Source organism: Monomorium pharaonis, chromosome 1 (genome assembly GCF_013373865.1).
Source record: "Monomorium pharaonis isolate MP-MQ-018 chromosome 1, ASM1337386v2, whole genome shotgun sequence".
Lineage (NCBI taxonomy): Eukaryota > Metazoa > Arthropoda > Insecta > Hymenoptera > Formicidae > Monomorium > Monomorium pharaonis.
In genome coordinates, this window is record NC_050467.1 from 13413113 (window position 1) to 13434053 (window position 20941).

The 20941-nt window shown below is 33.4% G+C and overlaps 1 protein-coding gene across 4 annotated transcripts; it reads right to left on the reverse strand.

Moving 5' to 3' along the window:
• Nucleotides 1-108: 108 nt before the first annotated feature.
• LOC114253886 lies at nucleotides 109-20320 on the reverse strand. Of its 4 annotated transcripts, XR_004962589.1 has the most exons (4): nucleotides 1399-2883; nucleotides 1140-1306; nucleotides 864-1041; nucleotides 109-754 (listed from the first exon to the last, which is right to left on the reverse strand). XR_004962589.1 is itself a non-coding variant. In XM_028188935.2 (2 exons), the coding sequence occupies exon 2, from the start codon at nucleotides 19563-19565 to the stop codon at nucleotides 17787-17789; it is 1779 nt and encodes a 592-aa protein (XP_028044736.1). In that variant the 5' UTR covers nucleotides 19566-19708; nucleotides 19951-20320; the 3' UTR covers nucleotides 17388-17786. The 4 variants fall into 4 exon arrangements, 1 of the variants encoding a protein (XP_028044736.1); XR_004962582.1 differs by lacking the exon at nucleotides 1399-2883 and adding an exon at nucleotides 19951-20320 and having other exon boundaries at nucleotides 109-1041; XR_004962583.1 differs by having other exon boundaries at nucleotides 109-1306.
• Nucleotides 20321-20941: the final 621 nt, after the last annotated feature.

The window sequence follows — 20941 nt, forward strand, 5'->3', positions numbered from 1 at the left end:
GTTTTCTCCCAAATCAATGTAACCGCTAAATTTTGAATCATCATATTTTAAATGTTCTCGAATTGCCATTTCATAAAATAGTAAAGAACCAAATAATGTATAATTTGATTTTTTTACACGTTCAGTGATGGAATATAACGTTTCTGAACTAATACCAGGTTCCCCATTAACAGTTCTGTATCAAGAAGAAAGAGTTTTTACATGTGGTAAGCATTTATTAAAGTAATCATATTCATAAGCTTATGCAGAATAATAATGTAGCGTTAGTGCAAATGAACGTATTTCCGACGAATATTGTTTAGGTACGCAAACATTTTTCTTTCGCATAATTAATCGCTTAAAAATCTCACCTATTGGTTTATCTAACATATGTCCCACACAGCACAGGATATCGCAATCCACCAGATATCCGAGGAATATCGCAATAACCGTAGAACATCCATGGGATGCAATATGTCCAATTGGATATCTCGATAACCTGGGGATATCCTCGGGATAAAGCGTGCTGTGTGGGGTATGATGTCAATTTGTATTTCATTCAACAATTTATTATTCTTTAATTTGTTTAAAATTTCTTTGCGTGTGATCACTTGATTCTTATACCGTCGTATTTTTTGTTGCGCAAATCGCATTTTTTTTGCATGTTGTACTTCCAAGAATTTAATTCTTTTCCGTAATCTAGATTTTTCTGGAGAATTATAAATGCATGTAGATGATACCATTGTTATTTTAGCCACTTTAAATACCGATTGTGCTAAAATAATAAATAACAGTAATTATATCAGATTAAAAATTATTAAATTTTATTTATTAATTCTATTTCTTTGAAGGTAGGTAGAATATGTATGAAAAATGATTTTTACGTGAACAAATATTTGTTATGGGTGAAGGATCCATTGATTACATCTATTGATTCTGTTGGAACTATTGGCGAATAATTTATTTCTTGTGATACCGTTTCAATTAATAAATACGTTTTCATTAATAAATTGTTCAACAGTATATAGATTCCAAAGATAATCGCTGCATTGTAAGTGTTCTCTAGAAAAAAAAGAATAGATCTATGAATATATTAATGAAAAATAAACATTATAGTGTGAGATATAATATATATTATAAAAACATTAATTGTTATTTACACTGAGCAATGCATTTGGCCTAAGTCGAATTATTGAACATGTTCTATTAAAAGATTCTTCTTCAAAATGAATGGAACAAATACGAGCTGTAGTTAAGATAGATGATGAACTCATTCCCAAAATATCCAACCATAACTTAATTGCGAGTAGTAGAATTTTTGGGAAAACTAAAAAAGAACCATATTATTTTTAACAAATTATATTTTTAAAATAAAAAAATATAATATTTTAATGTTTAACATAATGAATAATTTAATACCTGTGAAATGTTATTTTTATATTGTCATTTATACTGTTATTTCTTTTTTTCCAATTTTGAAAATCAGAATTCTTACACGACTGTACAAAGCACTGTACCATTTTTCACTTACAAAAAATATTTGTTATAATGTAAAACCCTGACACAACCTATTTATCTTTTATTTATTTTTTAAATGTCACGTTGTGTTACGTTGATATTTTTTACACTGCGCTTGCGCCAAATAATAACCAATCAAAAGTAGGCACAGTCAGTTTTCTCTCAATGGCTTCTGCCCTACAACGTTATACTTCGTACCTATATTCCTAATGTAAGAGAATTCAGGGGAAGCTTAAGTTACTAGGTGAGTTAGGAGCGGAACTTTGTTTTCCTTGGATTGGCAGCAATGAAAGCGAGGTTTATAACGAATACGCAGCGAGCGAGTGCCGTCTTTGCCCGCGAAACTTGCGTCCGATTGGAGCAAGTGCTTCGGTATTTTCGGAGTGCGTTGTCCAGAAGTTTGCGCGCGTAGAAGTCGCGATGCGTCAGGTTTGCGCCCGGTCTGGTACGACGGCGAACGGACTGGGGCTCGATTCTTGAATTTATTCGCAAGAGAAACATATTCGCAAATTCTGTTCTTACAGAAAAGTTAGAAATTTATTGGCTATCGTATAGCTATTAACCAATAAACTTACAACTTTCTGTTAGAGCGAGTATTTGCGTATACGTTTCTCTTGCGAATGACTTCAAGAATCGGGCCCCTGGAGTAGTACGGTAGTGCCGGTTAATCGGAGCAGCGTCGGGTTTGATCGGTCACGGGCTGTTTGTGTGATCGCAGAGACCATTTTGAAATTATCCAACGGCTACGTGGTTCGGCGGCCGAGGCGAAAACCTTTGTGGAATCAAGTGAAATAAATCTGTTTAGTGCTGAAGCGCTCTCGACGTTTATTTGGTAAAATCCCTGCCTCTTTCTCTGGAATTGTCGCCAAATTCAAAAGAATTAAAAATCTTCGCCTACACTATGTCTATGGATTAAACGCACAAGCTTTGTCTACGTCGGGTGCTTTCCATTTAGTAACACAAGTCGACACAAGCATCGTTCTACCTTTTTTTATGTTCAATGAGTAACGAAGATAGAACGACACTTGTGTCGACTTGTGTCATTAAATGGAAAGCACCCAGTTACGACTACGACTGTCTTAATCATAACGCCATGTTGTGCTTCGTCGGCCCGTCAAATAGGTTACACGCATGGTGGAAGGATATAAGGTGTGCTCATACGCATATGCTTTTTAACAGCCAATGAAAAGTTGCTTCCAGATACCGCCATCTTGCCGCGGTATTTTCAATTTGTTATATCATAATAGTACCTCAATATCATCCAGACCAGAGTATTCAGACTCCAATTCTCAATAATTCGGAAAAAGGCCTTATTCTAAATAATTACAAATTATTAGAGATGAAAATAATTGAAGGTGATAGATGGGATAAAAATAAAGAGACTAACTTTTTCATAATAGGGCCTAAACACAATGCCAGACAACAGGCAATATATAGGAACAGAAATAATGAAAGAGAGAAAGGATCTCTTTTCTCTTTCTCTCTTTCTTTAAAATGGCCGCATCTGAAATCTGCGCAGAACCGTACCGAAATTCGTCTTGAGTATGAGCACACCTTATATCCTTCCACCTAAAGATACTATAACAGAGATTCGCCGATGCGTTAACGATTTCTGATTGGCTCCCGTCGCTTGGGGTATAACCGGAAGTATGAGAGAGAAAGATAGATATAACTGACAGAGAAAGCCTAGCCGACCTAACCTGTCACCTGTCAAAAGAAAACAGAGTGTCTACGTGTCTACCAAATAGAATATAAAATCAGAGAGAAACCTGAGGTTGCACATATTTTTCTACGAGTCTAAATACAATGCTTACATTATATTTATAATACATAATGTGTATATAAACATAATATGTATTTATATATAATAATATATAATTTCTTAATAATCAATTTATATTACTTAACCTTACATGGGAAAATTAATGAAATATGCCTAAACCTTTTTTTTAAATATATTGTGTTTTAATATTTATTTTGTTTACGATTATTAAATATCAATAACTACAAATAAAAATATATATATTGTATTCTTGCATTTACAATCAAAATAAACCGCCATCGAAAACGTCATATCCGATATCCGGTTTTACCCCAAGACGGCACATTGGCGAATCTCTGTTATATGGTTTGTTCGCGTCGCCATGCTCCGACATGCTCCTACTCACTCCAACGCATTCTAATAGGTTGGCGTCATCGGAATCAACGTATTGGAGTGCGTTGGGGTGAATAGGAGCATGTTGGGGCATGTGACGCGAACAGACCCATAGTATCTCTACTTCCATGCCCCCATCCAGTCATCAGTATGGGTACAAGATGGACAGACAAGAGTCACGCTTTGAGTATATATACATGGAGGAGGAATGCCAGCACTGAAAGTGTGTCCAAGATCTGTGCGAGAGAGAAAGGTATATCATGATACTTGCTCTCTCTGCGCATGCGTCAAACGCTATATGTACAATGGCTGGCATTGTATGTTTCACACACACATACAATTCGTAATTAAGTACAAAAGTGCACAAGAAGTGTTGAAACTGCGGTGCAGATAATGATATTAACGCATGCGCAGAGAAAGCGAGTATCATGATATACCTTTCTCTCTCGCACAGATCTTGGACACACTTTCGGTCTACATGAAACCATAGCAATTCCTCCTCCATGTATATATACTCAAAGGAGTCACGGTGGGGAGCCATTGGCGCATCTTTGATTGGGTGCTTTCCATTTAGTGACACAAATCGATACAAGTATTGTTCTATCTTTGTTACTCATTGAACATAAAAAAAGATAGAACGATGCTTGTGTCGACTTGTGTTACTAAATGGAAAGCACCTATTATAGGTCTTTAGCATAAACCTTATAGATATGGACTGGCAATACCAAGCGAAACCGTGACCTAGTTTACATCGTGCATTTGATACGCGTATCAAATAGTAAATAACTAGTGAATGTGTTTAATCATTGGCTGATCAGCTTAAATTCACTACTTGATACGCGTATCAAATGCACGATGTAAACTAGGTCCGTGTCCATACTTCCCTCTCTAAAAAATCCGGAAATATGTTTCGCGCATGCTTGCACATATTATACATTGAAATCCAATGATTGGTCACGGATCTAGTCACATGTTTTAACTTAATATGTGTATATATATGTATATACATATGTATGCATGTGCGCTGACATGCGCGATAGTTATTTCCGGTAACTTTAGAGAAAGAAGTACTAAAAAGTCTGTTTCTCTCTCGCATCTCTTCTGGACACCGTTTTCTATACACAAACTGTAGGCAATTGCCGGTCCATATCTATAAGGTCTATGGTCTTTAGGCTATACCAGACCATAGAGATATATAATATAGAGTCAACCTTCTGTGAGCAGAGCTGTCCGCATCTTCTATGGGATAGAATGATATGTAGTAAGGTGTTGTCTTCGTCACTCAGCTAGTCTGGTGGGAGATTCAGAGGCGCGCTCCCCGCTCCCCGTACCTCACGATGTCGTTTGTACCCCACGCACGCTTCGATGTACTGGGAGCGGGGAGCGCTCTCCCACCAGACTAGCTGAGTGACGAAGACAACACCTTACTACATATCGTTCTATCCCATAGAAGATGCAGACAGCTCCGCTCACAGAAGGTTGACTCTATGGGTGTTACGATATGGCTATCCGAGTAATTTTCTCTAGGACCGAAATATATGATAAGCACAGCCATCTACTACCATCATGATTCGTGACAACTCAATGCTGTCTAGTATAGCCAAATCAACATCACGAGCAAGTTGCGAGTTGCGAGTTCCGTGAGTTTGTAGCAGGTAATCTAAAAAGTACGATATAAATATTATAAATAATTTGATTGATTATTACAATTAAAAATAATGTTTTTAATGTATGATAAGATTATTAACTTTATTAAAATAGTAATTATATGTAACATAATCATGTATTTTTAAAGTATTGTCTAAAGTAATATTAAAGAGATTATTTTATTTACAAATATTTTTTCTGTCTATCAAGTTTCTATCATAACGGTATTATTTCAAAACCTAATATAATATTTTAATTAAACATTGATTCTCAATAAATGTTATTATTTATTATTAATAACTAACATATATATTAGAAGAGTCATCTTTTATTAAACAGATGGTGTTAACACTTTAAAGCAAATGAGATAAATGATGTAAAATTACTAAATAAATCATTATTAATAATATTTTTTAGATTACAAGTAAAATAAAAATTTAAGTATAAATATTTTTCTTTCTTGTAACAACTGTTAATGATAAGTTGCATGGTGTTATCATTATTTTAAAAAATTATATATCTTTATGTATAAATATTATGCATGAATATTTCACTAATGTGAAACTAATAATAATGTTTACAATAAATTTTTTTAATTTGTAATGCAAGTGCATAGTAAATTAAGATATACTGTATTTATAAACACATGTTTATAAACACATGTTTATAAATACGTTTAAATAAAATAACATTTATAACATTAATAACATTTATTAAGAATCAATGTCTAATTAAAATTTTATATTAGGTTTTGAAATAATATCGTTATAATAGAAACTTGATAGACAAATAAATAAATAAAATATTTGTAAATAAAATAATCTCTTTATATTACTTTAGACAATACTTTAAAAATACATGATTGTGTTACATAATTACTATTTTAATGAAGTTAATAATCTTACCATACATTAAAAACAGTATTTTTAATTGTAATAATCAATCAAATTATTTATAATATTTATATCGTACTTTTTAGGTTACCTGCTACAAACTCACGGAACTCGCAACTCGCAACTTCTTCTTCTTCTTCTTCTTCTTAAAAGGCCCCTTATGGATTTCCGACCCAATGAAGGGTCACAGTACCATGCGTTAATCGGGTTTACAACCCAAAACTAACCCCTGAGGCAATTGAGTTAGTTATAATCCAATAAATTTTATGATTCTTGCAACTCATTGCTTATTGATCATAGTATAAGTAGGGATCACTCTTATCGATCCCTCCAATTTACCGTCAGAGTAGAGAGATTCAATAAAATGGATTTCGATGATATAATGTTAATTTATTGTATATCTTTATTAAAATTTAGAGATTTAATTTATTATCTGTAATAAATTTAATAATTAGCTTAGCAATATTTCTGTTTATATTTGATATCAAATAGTTCATAGACAAAGGAGACTGCAAGCCATTAGCAAAAAGAGCTTTTACAAATTGAACTCTATTCACATGCAATAATGGACAGGACCAGAAAATATGATTCAAATCCTGCTCCTGAGTGCCACACTCACACATTGGGGAGTTAAAGACCCCTATTTTAGCCAAAAATTGATTAGTGTATGCATATCCTGTAACTATTCTGTTTAGAATGGTGATCTCTCTTCTTTTAAATTTACACTTTTTCTTCTTTAAAAAAGATATGTCAATATCTGAGAGAAAATTCATGAAATTATTACCGGTGTTAACATTAATTTTCAGTATAAAATTTGAATCTATTAACATGTAATATTCCCTGAGAGAAAATAATACCTGCTTAAAATCTACCTTATTAGATGGTATTTTATTTAGTTGAGCTGCATCCTTGGCCGCTCTGTCCGCTGTCTCATTTCCTAAAATGCCCTTGTGAGCCGGACACCATGTAAACCTAATGTTTTTGTTCAATGTTGAAGATTGGAGTAATTTAACTTTTATATCCCGAACTAAATGACAAAGAGGAAATGGTTGAAAGTCTTTAAGTTCGAGAGCATTCAGACAGCTCAAAGAGTCCGTGCATATATTAGCACAATTAAAATTACTGTTATTAATAAACTCTATTGCTTTTAAGATGGCAAACGCCTCAGCTGAGAAGGAGCTAGAAAATTTATTTAATTTAAATTTGAGTGTTATACCAAGTTTAGGTATCCAGATTGAGCATCCCACCTCTGGTATTTTATCCGTACCAATAGAGCGTGAGCCGTCAGTATAAATCCTTAATTCATCAATTGATAATGATTCAGAATTAATTAATCTCAAAAAAGTACTGTTGGGATCGCCACTTGTTAAGGCTTGATAGCCTGAACTATTGTCCACAGCAATATTAGTCTGATTCAGATTGAGTGGATATGATAGTGAAGGATGAAAATTCCATATATATAAATCTTGTTGAAATTTAAAGATTTCCGGCCATCTCTTAGAAATGAATGGAATATTTCTCGGAGCAGTTCTACGCGACTGTATGAGATATGCTAAATTTTTAAGTTTTGAACATATAGTTTGTTTGTTTAATTGAATAGCTTTGCAAATAAATCTGTCACATAATTGGGTTATTCTTCTTTCTAACGAATGTTGGTTGCTAAACCTCCATGTAACTCGATTAGGAGTAAATTTTGATAAACCTATTGCTATCTTATATGACAAACCTAACAGTCTCTCCAACTCACCAAAATACGAGCCAGCTGCATTAACAAACCAAAACGAGCCCCACTCAATTTGAGCCCTTATTGTGGCATTAACAAATCTTACGCAATCAACAGGGTCTATACCCCAAGATCCTGCGATCCATTTCAAAATATTAAAAAATTTCTTAATTTTTAATTTTAGAGTTTTTAAATGAGCTGTCCATCTCAAGCCCGAATCCATTACCAGACCAAGATACCTTATATGTTGACTTAATTTAATTGGTAAGTTTTTAAAATATACAATATCCGGTATAATCAAGGATTTTTTCCTATTAAAAATTATAAATTGAGTTTTTTCTATTGATAGTTTAAAATTTATTTGGTCAAACCAAAGTAATAAGTTAGAGAAAGCTTTATTTAGATTGGCTATTAAAGTATTATAATTTTTATTAATAGAATAAATTACAAAGTCATCTGCGAATTGTAATGAGAAGCTATTATAATGAATCTGTTGTAAACAATCTTTAATATATATATTAAACAGCAAAGGGCTCAAAACAGAACCCTGAGGAAGCCCTTTATATAGAATACGTCGACATATAAAATTTCCCGATTCATAGAAATCTACCGTTCTGGGGCCAAGAAAACCTCTAAGAAAGTTCTTATATCCGATTGGAATTCTAAATTCATTAAGATGATTAAATAATAATTGTGGTATCACATTATCATAAGCTCCTTCGATATCCAAAAAAATTGCTCCCAAAAGCTCATTTTTTAAAAAGGTTCTATAAATATCCAATCCCAGAATAGATAAACAGTCATCGCAAGAGCGTCCTTTCCTGAAACCAAACTGAGATGTAGGAAGTAACAATTCCAGTTCCACAAATCTATTTAATCTTTTTATTATGAGTTTCTCAAAAACCTTGCAAACAACAGATGCCAAAGCTATTGGACGAAATCCTTTTTTACCAGGTTTTGGTATCAAGTTCACATCGTAAAGTTTCCAAGATGGAGGCACAGAACCATCCAAACGTATTGCATTAAAAGAATCTAATAATACTTGAAGGGGTCTAGAAGGAAGAAGTCTTAAAAGAGTGTTATCAATCAAATCCGGACCAGCAGCTGAATTTATTTTAGATGATAAAATTGCATCCTTCAACTCATATAATTGAAAAGGGTCATCAAACAAAGCAAGATGTTTTAAATGCTTTATTTTCACAAAGGGAGGATCGCACCATGAAGGAGCAATCCTATCAATATTTAAATTTATTAAATCCTGATTAGAAATGTTTGAAGGAGTAATAGGATTAAAATAAACACTACTTTTAAGTTTACTAATAGTTTCCCAAAAAGTACCAATATTAAAATTGTTATTAATTTCTTCTATGAATCCCTTAAAATTTAGCGATTTCCTTCTATTTAATATTTTTCGTGTATTATTTGAGGTTTTTCTATATTCTATAAGATTATGTCTACTAGGGTTAGTCATACAGTTTTTGAAAGCTTTTAATCTATCTGTGACTGCCAAAGCACAATCATTATCCCACCATGGTTTATTAAACTTCTGTAAGGATTTTTTGGATTTAATTGAAGTTAACATTTTAGATGTAGAATCAAAAGATTTTATGGATCCATTATTTTCATAAGACTTGATACCAGCCTCATATGCACAACTAATAATTCCATTGTACCAATCGTTATATAAAGATATACCATCTGTAGTGGAGGGATTATAGTTCTCAAAAAAAGCATTACATTTAATAGAAAAGATCTTTTTATCAAAGGATTTATATAAAAATTTTGGGCGTTTGCCTCTATCTATTTTAATATTAAATTTATTCTTAGAGATAAGAATATTGATAAAAATGGGAAAATGGTCACTACCCCAAGGATCTTCTGAGAGAGACCATAGACAGTTAGATGCCAAATTAGAAGAAACAATAGAAAGATCTGGTGCACTAATATGATTAGGATTAATAGAAATTCTAGTAGAAAGCCCCTCGTTAAGGTAAACAAAATCAAGTGTTGTAATACTATCGGCCAATGCTCTACCATTAAAGTTAGATATACTTGATCCCCAAGAATTGTGTTGAGCATTGAAGTCTCCACATATTAAAAGATAGTTGTTTGTACTTAAATTATCTAAATAATTAAAAATTATATTCCAGTTAGATTTGTTTATATTGATATTTGGAGGATTGTAAAGAGAAGCTATATATAAAAATTTATTATTTACTGAATCAACTTTTATTTTGATAATAACGAGTTCTATTTTATGATTTAATGGAATTTTGAAGTTAACAGAAACCGGATCTAAAGTTTTAGAACATACTATTGCAACACCACCACCGATAGTATCGTTAGGTCTATCAATTCTAAACGTAATATAATTTTTAAAATAAAAATAATCCTTAGGTCTAAGCCAAGTCTCCTGCAAACATATAATATCATAATTTAATATAATATTAGAAATCTCTGAAAATTTGCCGTGGGCACCTCTACAATTCCATTGAACTATTTTAAGATTCATTTTTTAATATAAGAAGCAGGAGATCGATTCCTTATAGATAAACAAATATCAAGCAAATCGTTAAAGATTATTTTAGAAAATCAGATTTTGTAATGTAAAAATTGTATAAATAATCCAGTATTTCGTCTTTCATACGGGAGGAATTTTTATTTTCTTTAGTTATCATATATATGTCATTTAAAATTATACCTATAATGGGGTTTTCACTAAAATTACTTAAATTATTAGCTTGATTATGATCAGAGTCTTTACTCTGCTGAATATGTGAAAATTCATTCATTAGATTTGTATCTAAATCTTTGATTCGATTATAGTTTTGATTTTGTTTAAGATCAATTAAATCACCCGTTATATTTTGAGTTGGAGATAAATCCAATATCTCTTTTTGCTGTAATTGAGAATATTGATTTGCTTTAAAAGGTATCTGATTATAAGTATTTTTTGGTGTAAACGACATATGTTGACTAATTGGTGGATCGCTATTAAATCTTGTTCTCTTAAGTCTATTTATAGTGTTTAAATTAACAGGATTAGAATCATTTGCTGGACTGCGTTTCAAGTGTTGCCTTTCATTTGAAATATTCAAAGATTTAGGAGGATAGGAATTTATATTCGATGACTGAGTGGATTTTAATGTATCGATAGACCATCCTCTGAAAGCAGAGGATTTAAAGATGTTTCGAACCATCAATATAGATGTTATATTTTTTGATTTCATTAGTCTATTTGCTTGAAATCTGTCGACATTACAATAAGCCATTATTGTATTGATCAACTCAAACCTGTGAAAAACAGGACATGAAGTATCAAAAGAGCGGTGTCTACCATCACAGTTTACACATCTCAATGTCAAACTGAAACATTCCTCCGTTTTATGTTTATCACCACATCTAGAACAAGTTGTATTACCTCTACAGGCCAAAGCCGAGTGGCCCCATCTGGAGCATTTGAAACATTTTTTCACTCTATTAACAAAAGGAGAAGTAGGGCATCTCACCCTCCAAATATATAAGAATTCCGGAAGAAGTGGAGATTCAAACCAGACCTTTATTGAAAAGGAATTTTTAAATAATTCCGGATTTTTTGGATCTCTAAATTTAAGTCTCTCTATTTTATGTATTGGAATAGGGTTATCTGGCCAGGTAATTCCATCATAAATATCCTGGACAGTGAGATCAACATCCACATTGCGGACAATGGCAGTTCTAAATATATATAAGTCTGGGATATAGGCAACAGAGCCTTCAAATAAATTACTTGATGAATCAACGAATTTATTGGCTTCTTCAAAGGACTTGAAGTTAATCTTTGTGATGTTTCTTCCTAGTCTTTTTATTTTTTGTATATTTTCAAATTTGGAACACAGTCTTTTTCCAATAGCCATTGGATGTAGATTACCAATATTTAGGTTGGAAGATTCATTATTTGGTATACTTTCCAAATGTACCGAATAAGGAGAGAGGTGAGACTGTTTATATCTATTAGCCTTTTGAGATTCTACATATCTCAAACGAGATGCTATACTTGATTGGTCCTGGAGACGTGGCTCCATCCGACTCTGAGTAGTCGGATTGACAGCAGAATCATTCAAAACCGTATCAGTATTATTATCATTAGTAATTATCAATAGATCCCGATTCGAAGCAGTATCAGTTTTATTTGATACATTATCCATAGAATCGGTTGATAGTTTTTCCTGTTCAGGAGAGGATCCCCCCTGTTCCATTGGATTAATTACTGGTATATTCCTATCATCATTTTTACAGTTAGAACTCGAAGGGTCTGTATCATATGGTTTAATATTTGTAGTCGGGAATTTTTTATTCTTATGTTTACCCATGTTTAAAATTAGAGGATATAAATCCGGCCAATAAATTTAATTTAACAATAAAGTATTGTTAAATATATTTAAGGTTTATATTAATTCTTTGTATTTAGTTAACACTCAAATTTAGATTATATTTGGTGAATTAAGCATTAAGAAAATTGCAAATAGCCTCAATCCAGAAGTACATCACCATACAAAAGTATAGAAAAGTAATCCGGACTGGAAAAGCTACACAGGTACTTAAAAAGAAAATTTATACTTTACGTGGATATTAACACAATTGAACAATAAATTTAATATAATGCACTTATCCTAAGCAATACAGAATGTAAAATTGTTTAATATATTCTCAAATAGCATAAATCATAATAAATTATATGAGAATATAAAATCCATACTTATATGAAGGAACACCATACATATATATCAACTGTTCAGGTTTGAAATATACAAACAACTCAAGGGCAAATTCCTTGTAACGGCAAAACAGATATAGCCAAGGAATGTCAGGGTTATTAGAACCAACAGTGATACAATCTTATTATCAATAAGTTCTAAATAACTTATCAATTATTTAACACTCTTCACTTAGTTAAATTTAATAGTCTGTTGTAATCCTTAATTAATACATATTAAAAGTGATAAATAACAGAATTCATTAATTAATGGGTAACCTATATTAAGTAATAATCTTTTAAATTAAGAATTAAGAAATTTATATTTTTGCGTGGACATTAAAACAATTAAACAATAAATCTAATATAATACACTTATCTTAAGTAATACAAAATGCAAAATTATTTAATATATTCTCAAATAATATAAATCATAATAAATTATATGAGAAAAGAGAATCATACTTATAAGTATGAATATTATACATATACCTCAAACTTTCAAGTTTGAAATATACAAAAACTCAAGGGCAAATTCCTTGTAACAGCAAAACAAATACAGCCAAGGAATGTAATGATTATTAGAACTGACAGTGAAACAATCTTATTATCAATAAGTTCTAACCTATCAATTATTTAACATCTCTCAATTAGTTAGATTTAGTAGTCTGTTGTAATCCTTAATCAATACACGCTAAGAAAAAAGATAAACAATAAACCGCATTAATTAATGAGTTACTCACAATTTGCATGGACATTAACACAATTAGACAATAAATTCAATATAATACACTTATCCTAAGCAATACAAAATGTAAAATTGTTCAAAATATTCTCAAATAATATAAATCATGACAAATTATATGAGAATAGAAAATCCATACTTATAAGAAAGGATATTGTACATATGTATCAAACATACGAAGTTTGAAATGTACAAAGACTCAAGGGCAAATTCCTTGTAACAGCAAACAAATACAGCCAAGGAATGTCAGGGTTATTAGAACCGACATTGAAACGATACTATTATCACCAAGTTCTAACTTATCAATTATTTAATAACTCTCAATCAATCAGATTTAACAATCCATTGTAATCCTTAATTAATACATATTAAGAAAAGAGATCTTTTTTTTTTTTTTTTTAGCTTTTCCTTCCTTGTGAGTGGAAGAGCGCCTTCAGCTAGCTTGAGCTATATAGCGCAGATGTCCTTTTCCTTGTAGTCTTTAAATAATTCTGTTCGTTTTCTTGATGAACTGGTAGATAACTTGCATTTTTTTCCAATCTTCTCTTTGTAAAATTCTTACTATTGGTTCTCTGTGTCCTAACCTTTTTTCTCGTAGCAGCGCCAACATGTACTCTCTCTCCCTTGCATATCTTGTACAGTCCCATATCAAATGGTCCGCGTCTTCTCTCTCTGCTCCGCATGTACAGTCCGCTTCAGCAATAAATCCTTTTCTCTCAAGTGACTCGTTCAAATTATAGTGGTTAGCTCTAAGACGATTTATTAATGTGCAGAAATATCTGTCTTCGTTCTCTTTGGAGAACCAAGGTTTTTTAGTATCTTTGTAAAAATTATTAAAGTATTTTACTCCTTTATATGTGCCTTGTGCTTTTATAATTTCTTGAGTACTCTTCCATTCCTCCTCTTTAAATTTTTCTGTGAAGTCAAAAATTGGGACTTCTATGTTTTGATTTGCTATTCCGATTGCTCCTTGTTTTGCTAATTTGTCAGCTATCTCGTTTCCAGCGAAGCCTCTGTGTGCGGGTATCCAGGTAAGTATGATTTTTATTTTGTGTTTTTTCCAGATTTTTATATATCTTTTTTTTATTTCTAAAATGTAATTATTTTTATATACTGTTAAATTATTATTTGCAATAGCATTAAGAACACTCTGACTATCCGAAAATATAACCACCGAATTATTGTTTGGGGGATCATTGTCGTACCATTCCTCGACTAGGTCAAGTGCTGTAAGAATGGCATATGCTTCCGCCGAGAAAACTGTACATTCTTTGGGCATACTAGCTTTGACTAGGTTTGCTTGTACATCACAGACAATTCCTATTCCTGTTGATGTGCTCTCTTGAGATTTTGAGCCATCCGTGTATATAACTATAGGTGTTTTTTCAATTTTATTCTTTTTGCAAACCTTTTCTATGATTTGAAAATCGATTTTTTGATATGTGTAGTCCTCTATTTTTCTGTTGTCGTCATCTTTCTTTTCTCTATGGCTAAATTCTGATCCTGTTTCTAAATCTATTTTTATTATCTTTGTAAGTGTTTCGTATTCTATATTCCATATTTCGTACTTCTCTTTCTTCTGTCCAATTTTGTTTCTTACCTTGCAGATCCTGTCCCATGCTTTTGTCAGTGTGCTTTGCTTGTACATTGGATTTCTTAGTCTCTGATTTTTTTCTTCTTTACTTAGGTCCGTAAAAGAGTCCCTGATGTCCTGTGGTCCAAATTTCAGTATTTTGATGCAGAACCTCTTAGCTAATAGCATTGCCCTGTCTTCCATTGATGTGATTTTTGACTCAGCAATTATTATATTTGTTGGTGTCGAGTTGCGGTATCCCATAGCTGTTCTTAGTCCTAGGTATTGACCCCTTTCTAACTTAGTTTTGTAGTTTTGTGTATTTGGGGAATAGATAAAGCTTCCATAATCCGCTACCGATCTAACTAGGCTTTTATATAGCATTAAGGCCGTATTTATTTCTACTCCTTTTGAAACTCTACTAACATATTTGAGCACAGAGTTAGCCTTTTCCATTCTACTTCTAATGTGGATGACGTGATCATTAAAGTTTAGTTGGTTGTCAAGCCATATACCAAGAAACTTTACTCTCTTAGCATTTTTGATCTCTATTCCCTCTATATTGATGTTCATTTTGGGGTCAACATAACCGCTTTTATTAAATTCGATTAGATTAGTTTTCTTCTGCTCTAGCCTTAGACCTAAACTTTTTAGATTGTTTTTTATAGTTGTAATTGCTTCTTTAATTTTTTCTCGGTTTCTGTTCCTATCATTCCCTTTTACATAGATGGCAATGTCATCTGCGAATTGTAATATAGTGACCTCTCTGTTAAGATTCTTCGTTATATTTTCAGTGTATAGGTCGTATAATATTGGGCTGAGGACCGCTCCCTGAGGAAGACCCTTTTTCACGTTCTCTATTACCTTGTTTTCGGCGTTAATTATGAACTCCGAATCTCTGCATTGTAGCCAGTTCTTGACGAATTCCGTGATTCTCTTGGGACAATCTAGCTCTATCAGTCTCTGCACCATGGTGTTGAATCTCACGTTGTCGTATGCTCCTGTTACATCCAAGAAGGCCGCCAGCACATATTGATTTTTTAGGTTTGTGCATTTTACATCCGCGGTTATTTTGCTGAGGTTGTTGATACAGGATTTGCCTCTTCTAAATCCATTCTGTGACGGGTGCAGACGGTTTGCGTTTTCAGCCCACCATATCATTCTCTCGTTCACCATTCTCTCCATAATTTTGCCTACGCATGAGGACAGTGCTATTGGTCTGACCTTCTCCTTGCCTGGTTTGTCAATAAAGAAGATTTGATATTTTCGCCAATCTGAAGGAATAGTGCCAGAGAGCCAGATTTCGTTAAATAGTTCCAGCATAATTAGTCTCGCTTCGTATGGTAATTCCTTGATCATTACGTAGTCAATGTTGTCCCTTCCTGGTGCGGAGTTTCTTTTTGTCATGCCTAAAGCTCTTTCTAATTCGTCCATAGTAAGCTTGTCATTTAGGGGTAAATCCTCGACTCGTTCCATCTTCTCGATGTTGTTGACCTCCTGTATGCGTTCTTCTTCTTCAAAAAAAATTATCTTATTGATCTCCTGTAGTATTACCTCCTCTCTATCCTTTGTTTTCCACGTGTTCCATGGTACTTTGGCAAATCTGTTTTTTAGAATCTTCATTGTGTTCCATACATATGTCACCCCTGTCCATCTGTTAATACTGTTGCAAAAGTTTGTAAATGCCTCTTTCTTTTTTTCCTTGATCTTTCGTATTGCCCTGGCTACGCTGCTTTTGTATTCAATGTAGGTTTGCAGGTCCTGTTTTTTCTTATATTCTTGTAGCCTCTCTTTTCTTGTTTTGATAACTTCTTTACATTCTGCGTCCCACCATTTGTTGGGATTCTTGATTGTTCTATTATTGTCTTTTTGTTTTACGTTCTTTTTGTTGGAACGTTTTAAGCTTTCTGTTGCTTCTATAACTCCTTGTCTCATTATGTCTGTGATGGCTTTGTTTTTGTTATTAATTTCTTCTTGCTTGGTGTTGCCTTTAATATCAGACATTACTATTTCTTTTGTTTTCTTTTCTACTTCTTTTTTGTACTTATGCCAGTCTGTATTTTTAGAGCTTAATCTATTGGATACTTTTCTGTATTGGCTTTTATTAATCTTCAAATTTAGAATGATAGGAAAGTGATCCGAGCCCCACGTGTCTTGTCCTTGATTGTAAGTTGATTCGTCAATTAGATATGGGTTGATAAATATGAGGTCTATGTTCGTGCCTCTTTCGTCTGGTCTATTGAGTCTTGATTTTGTATCATAGTTTAAGCAGATATAGTTGTTGTTGTACATGCTGTTTAGTAGAGTTTCTCCGTTTCCGTCCGTGTCTTCGCAATTCCAAGCTTGATGATGGGCATTAAAGTCTCCCATGATGATTGATTCTAGTCCTTTTTTATTAAATTTATTAAGATTATCCCAATTTCTTTTATTTTCAATTCCGTTTGGTCTTCTGTAAACCGCTACCAAGTTAAAGTTTTTAGATAGATTTTTAGTTCTTATGCCTATTACATCTATGTTATCGTTTCTTTCTACTAATTCTTTGATTACCTCAAATCTGATACCTTTTCTTATGTATATAATAACTCCTCCGCTATTTCCTCTGCTGTCTCTTTTTACTTCGTTGTATCCAGAAAATGAGATTGATTTTTTCTCATTAATTTTAGATTCTGTTATAATTATTATGTCGTAAGATCCTATGTGAGTTTTTAATTCGTCTCTTTTCCCTTGTAATCCTCTTGCATTCCACATTATTATATTTATCATCTTAATAACCTGTGCGTTATATGTTTTGTAATATTATATTTTTATTTGTGTTTGTTTATAGTCTTATATTGTGTAACTGATTATAAGTGTTTTTTCCGATTTCTCTTTGCACTTTTAATTTTGAGTGTCCGTAGTTATTTCCTTTCATTTCCTCGTTTCCTATTCTTCTGTAGTGTTTTTCCCAAAAGGTGTTTTCATAATTTCGTCTCCCATCGCTTTCTTTTTTTCTGAAGGGGTGTCTTGTGTAGTTAGTGTTTTCTTTGTTTGAGTTTTCTGTCTGACTGTCTTCTTCTGAACCACTATATTTTTCTTTTTCGTAGATCCTGTCCTTGAATACTATGCCTCTCCTATCTTTTCTAATGTCCCATTCTCTATTGTCAAACCTCTTGTAATACTCTGTGTTTTCTTCCCTATTTCTGTTGTGTGTTCTTTCTATTGGTCTTTCCTGAGCTTTTTCTTGTCGGTATATGTTCCTGTGTAGTTCCCTGAGTGGTTTTTTATTTTCTTTTTCTTTTGTTTCCTGATTATCTTGGAAGTGTATCTTATCTTTAACTGCGGTAGCGAATGATCTTGACAATACTGGCCATTGTTCTACTTGTTTATACCTACTATATTCTAGTTTATTTGAGCTTGTATCGTGACCTATAAGTATTTGTGTCGCTTCGAAGAATGTACAGTTGTTGTAGGCCATTATTTCTTTAATCTCTCTATTTTTCTTATAGTAGATACACGTTTTGTTGACCGATTTGTGTTCGCCTCTGCAATTTCGACATTCTGGGACTCTCTCACAGACTCCGTGCTCCTCTTGGCCGCAGATCATACATCTTTTTGTGCTTTTGCATTGCGTTTTAATGTGACCGAATCTAAAGCAGTTGAAGCACTGTCGGACTCCTCCTACAAATGGGCGAACTCTCAGGCAGCTCATGTCATTATAAATACTTATCTTATGTTTAATTGCCTTACCTTTAAACGTTACTAAAATATTATCAGTCCCTCTCGTTTTCATAATTTTTGTGTTTTCATCCCATATTCTTTTCTGCATTCTTTCCATTTTGACTATATTTTCTTTTTCATCCATTGCCTCCCAAAGTTCCGGAATGCCGTTAGGCCAGTCTGATACTACGCCTATACTGGTGATTTCCGTTCTTTCTATGTTGGCAGAGATTATTCTTGGGATTTTGAGCGCATCCTCAAGAAATTTATTAGCTATCTTTCTATTAATAAACCTAACACTAGCACCACTAAAGCTGGACATCTTGATTTCAGTTTGTTGGTACCCCAACTTGTGCATCAATAATACTATTTTCGTCATATTCTTTCCTTTTTTGGTCGTTGTCATTTCTTTCTTCAATCTGCATGTTATCGTCGCTGATCCCTCTATTCCCTCGTCATAACGCTGGTATTCTTTACTTTCTATTTCCCTTATTATTTCTTTATCCTCTTTTCTTACCACCTTTAGGTTACCTTTGTCGTTGAAGTAGATTACTGATGGTTCCTCCGTAGAGTAGTCTATGGTCGTGTTTCCCATTTTCAAGATCCTGTATAGTTCTTCCTCATTGATTTCCTTGTGTACTGTTTCATCGTTTTTGTTTGTTTCTTCTAAGCTGAAATTATTAGCATTGTGCATCTTTCCATGGAATTTCTTTAACTCTTCTCTACTCTGATTGATTTTTTCCATCCAGTTTCCCTCTTTTCCTTTACTTAATTTTGATTTGGGTTGTCCCTCCATTATTTCTTGTGCTTCCCTCTTTCTTTGTTTTTCTTCTTCAATTTCCATTTCTGTCGTATTCCTTTCTTTTTCTATGTTTTCCATATTAACGTCTTCACTTTTCATGTTGTATTAACACCGATTCCCCTTCCGAGAGGGGAATCTTTCGTTTTGCTATCAACCTCTTTATTCTTTATATTACTCCTATTGCTGTAATTAACGAATCTTATTCGATTATCGAAACCTATTTCTGTTTTCTAACAGATAACCTAAAACAACCGATAAAGTAGGTTATGCGACTGACCTCCACCTCGGTCCGAGCGCCACTCCAAGAAAAGAGATCACCAATTTTAAGGTTAACAAATGCATGATTAGATTCTCCCAAATATAAAATCAAAATGAAAATTAGAAAAATTGCCAAGTTCAAATTTATTAGAATGAAAATCATTCAGAAATGCAAGCAACATGCTATATGTTTAATACATCCAAATCCATATAAGAACTCACCCACCTGAGGTATAACCAGAATCATGGTATTCTCAAAAGAAGCTCTCCTTCATTTAAACTCCCAAAATATTAAATGTCAAAGTAGCTCAATAGATTCACTGCTCAATCCATGTAATAGTTGATGGTAAATGGATGCCAGTGCGTCGTAGTTCAATTCGCAGACAATCTCAGAATTTGATTCTGTCTAGTTCCCGATCAGGCTGTGGTACAATGGATGAAATTTTAGGAAGATTCCTCCAGAATTTAGAGTTGTAAATCAAGCCGATCCTCTTCAAAAATAATTGTGAGTGTGAACGATAAACACTAAGACGTATTATAACTTAACTAGAAGGATTCCACGTCCTATCAGATCGGCGGTCGCGACGAGAATCCAACTCGCAACAGACAGATTTTGCTGCGTGCCGCACGTGGCGCGCAGCGTTACGGTTTAAGGCGTATCACAACTGACTCTGTGACTACACAGGTCAGTAAGAGTGAATGTCAAATGTCACATTTTCTGTAATCATTGCAAAAATACTGGTACCGAGAGTACTGGCCCGCTAAGGCCAAAACACATAACTGTTTGCCATCATACACATGCGCGGCTTGACCCATGGCGGGGGGTCTGGCAGCACTGCTCGCAACTTGCTCGTAGTGTGATACGACGAATATGTCACGACACGAGTAGATGCTGTCTTATATTATTTGTCTGGAAATTCTCGGATAGCCATTATTGTAAACACCCATTAGGAACAGAAATAATGAAAGAGAGAAAGAATCGCCTTCTCGTTTTCGCGGTCTTGTTAAAGGCCGCATCTGAAAATCTGCGCAGAACCGTACCGAAAGGCTCCTGGAGTATGAGCACACCTGTATTCTTCCACCATGGTTACACAACTCCCATAAAACTAGACGGGGAATTGTTGGTAGTAACGAAAACCCCTAGCCAACACTATGTTCATGTATACATTGCAAGCTATAGAGCTTGTATTAATAGAGAGGACCTGAGAGCGGCCACC

Excerpts from the sequence above, each read along its gene's own strand:
- LOC114253886 (XM_028188935.2), bottom strand. The coding sequence starts at position 19,565 with ATGAAAAGTGAAGACGTTAATATGGAAAACATAGAAAAAGAAAGGAAT.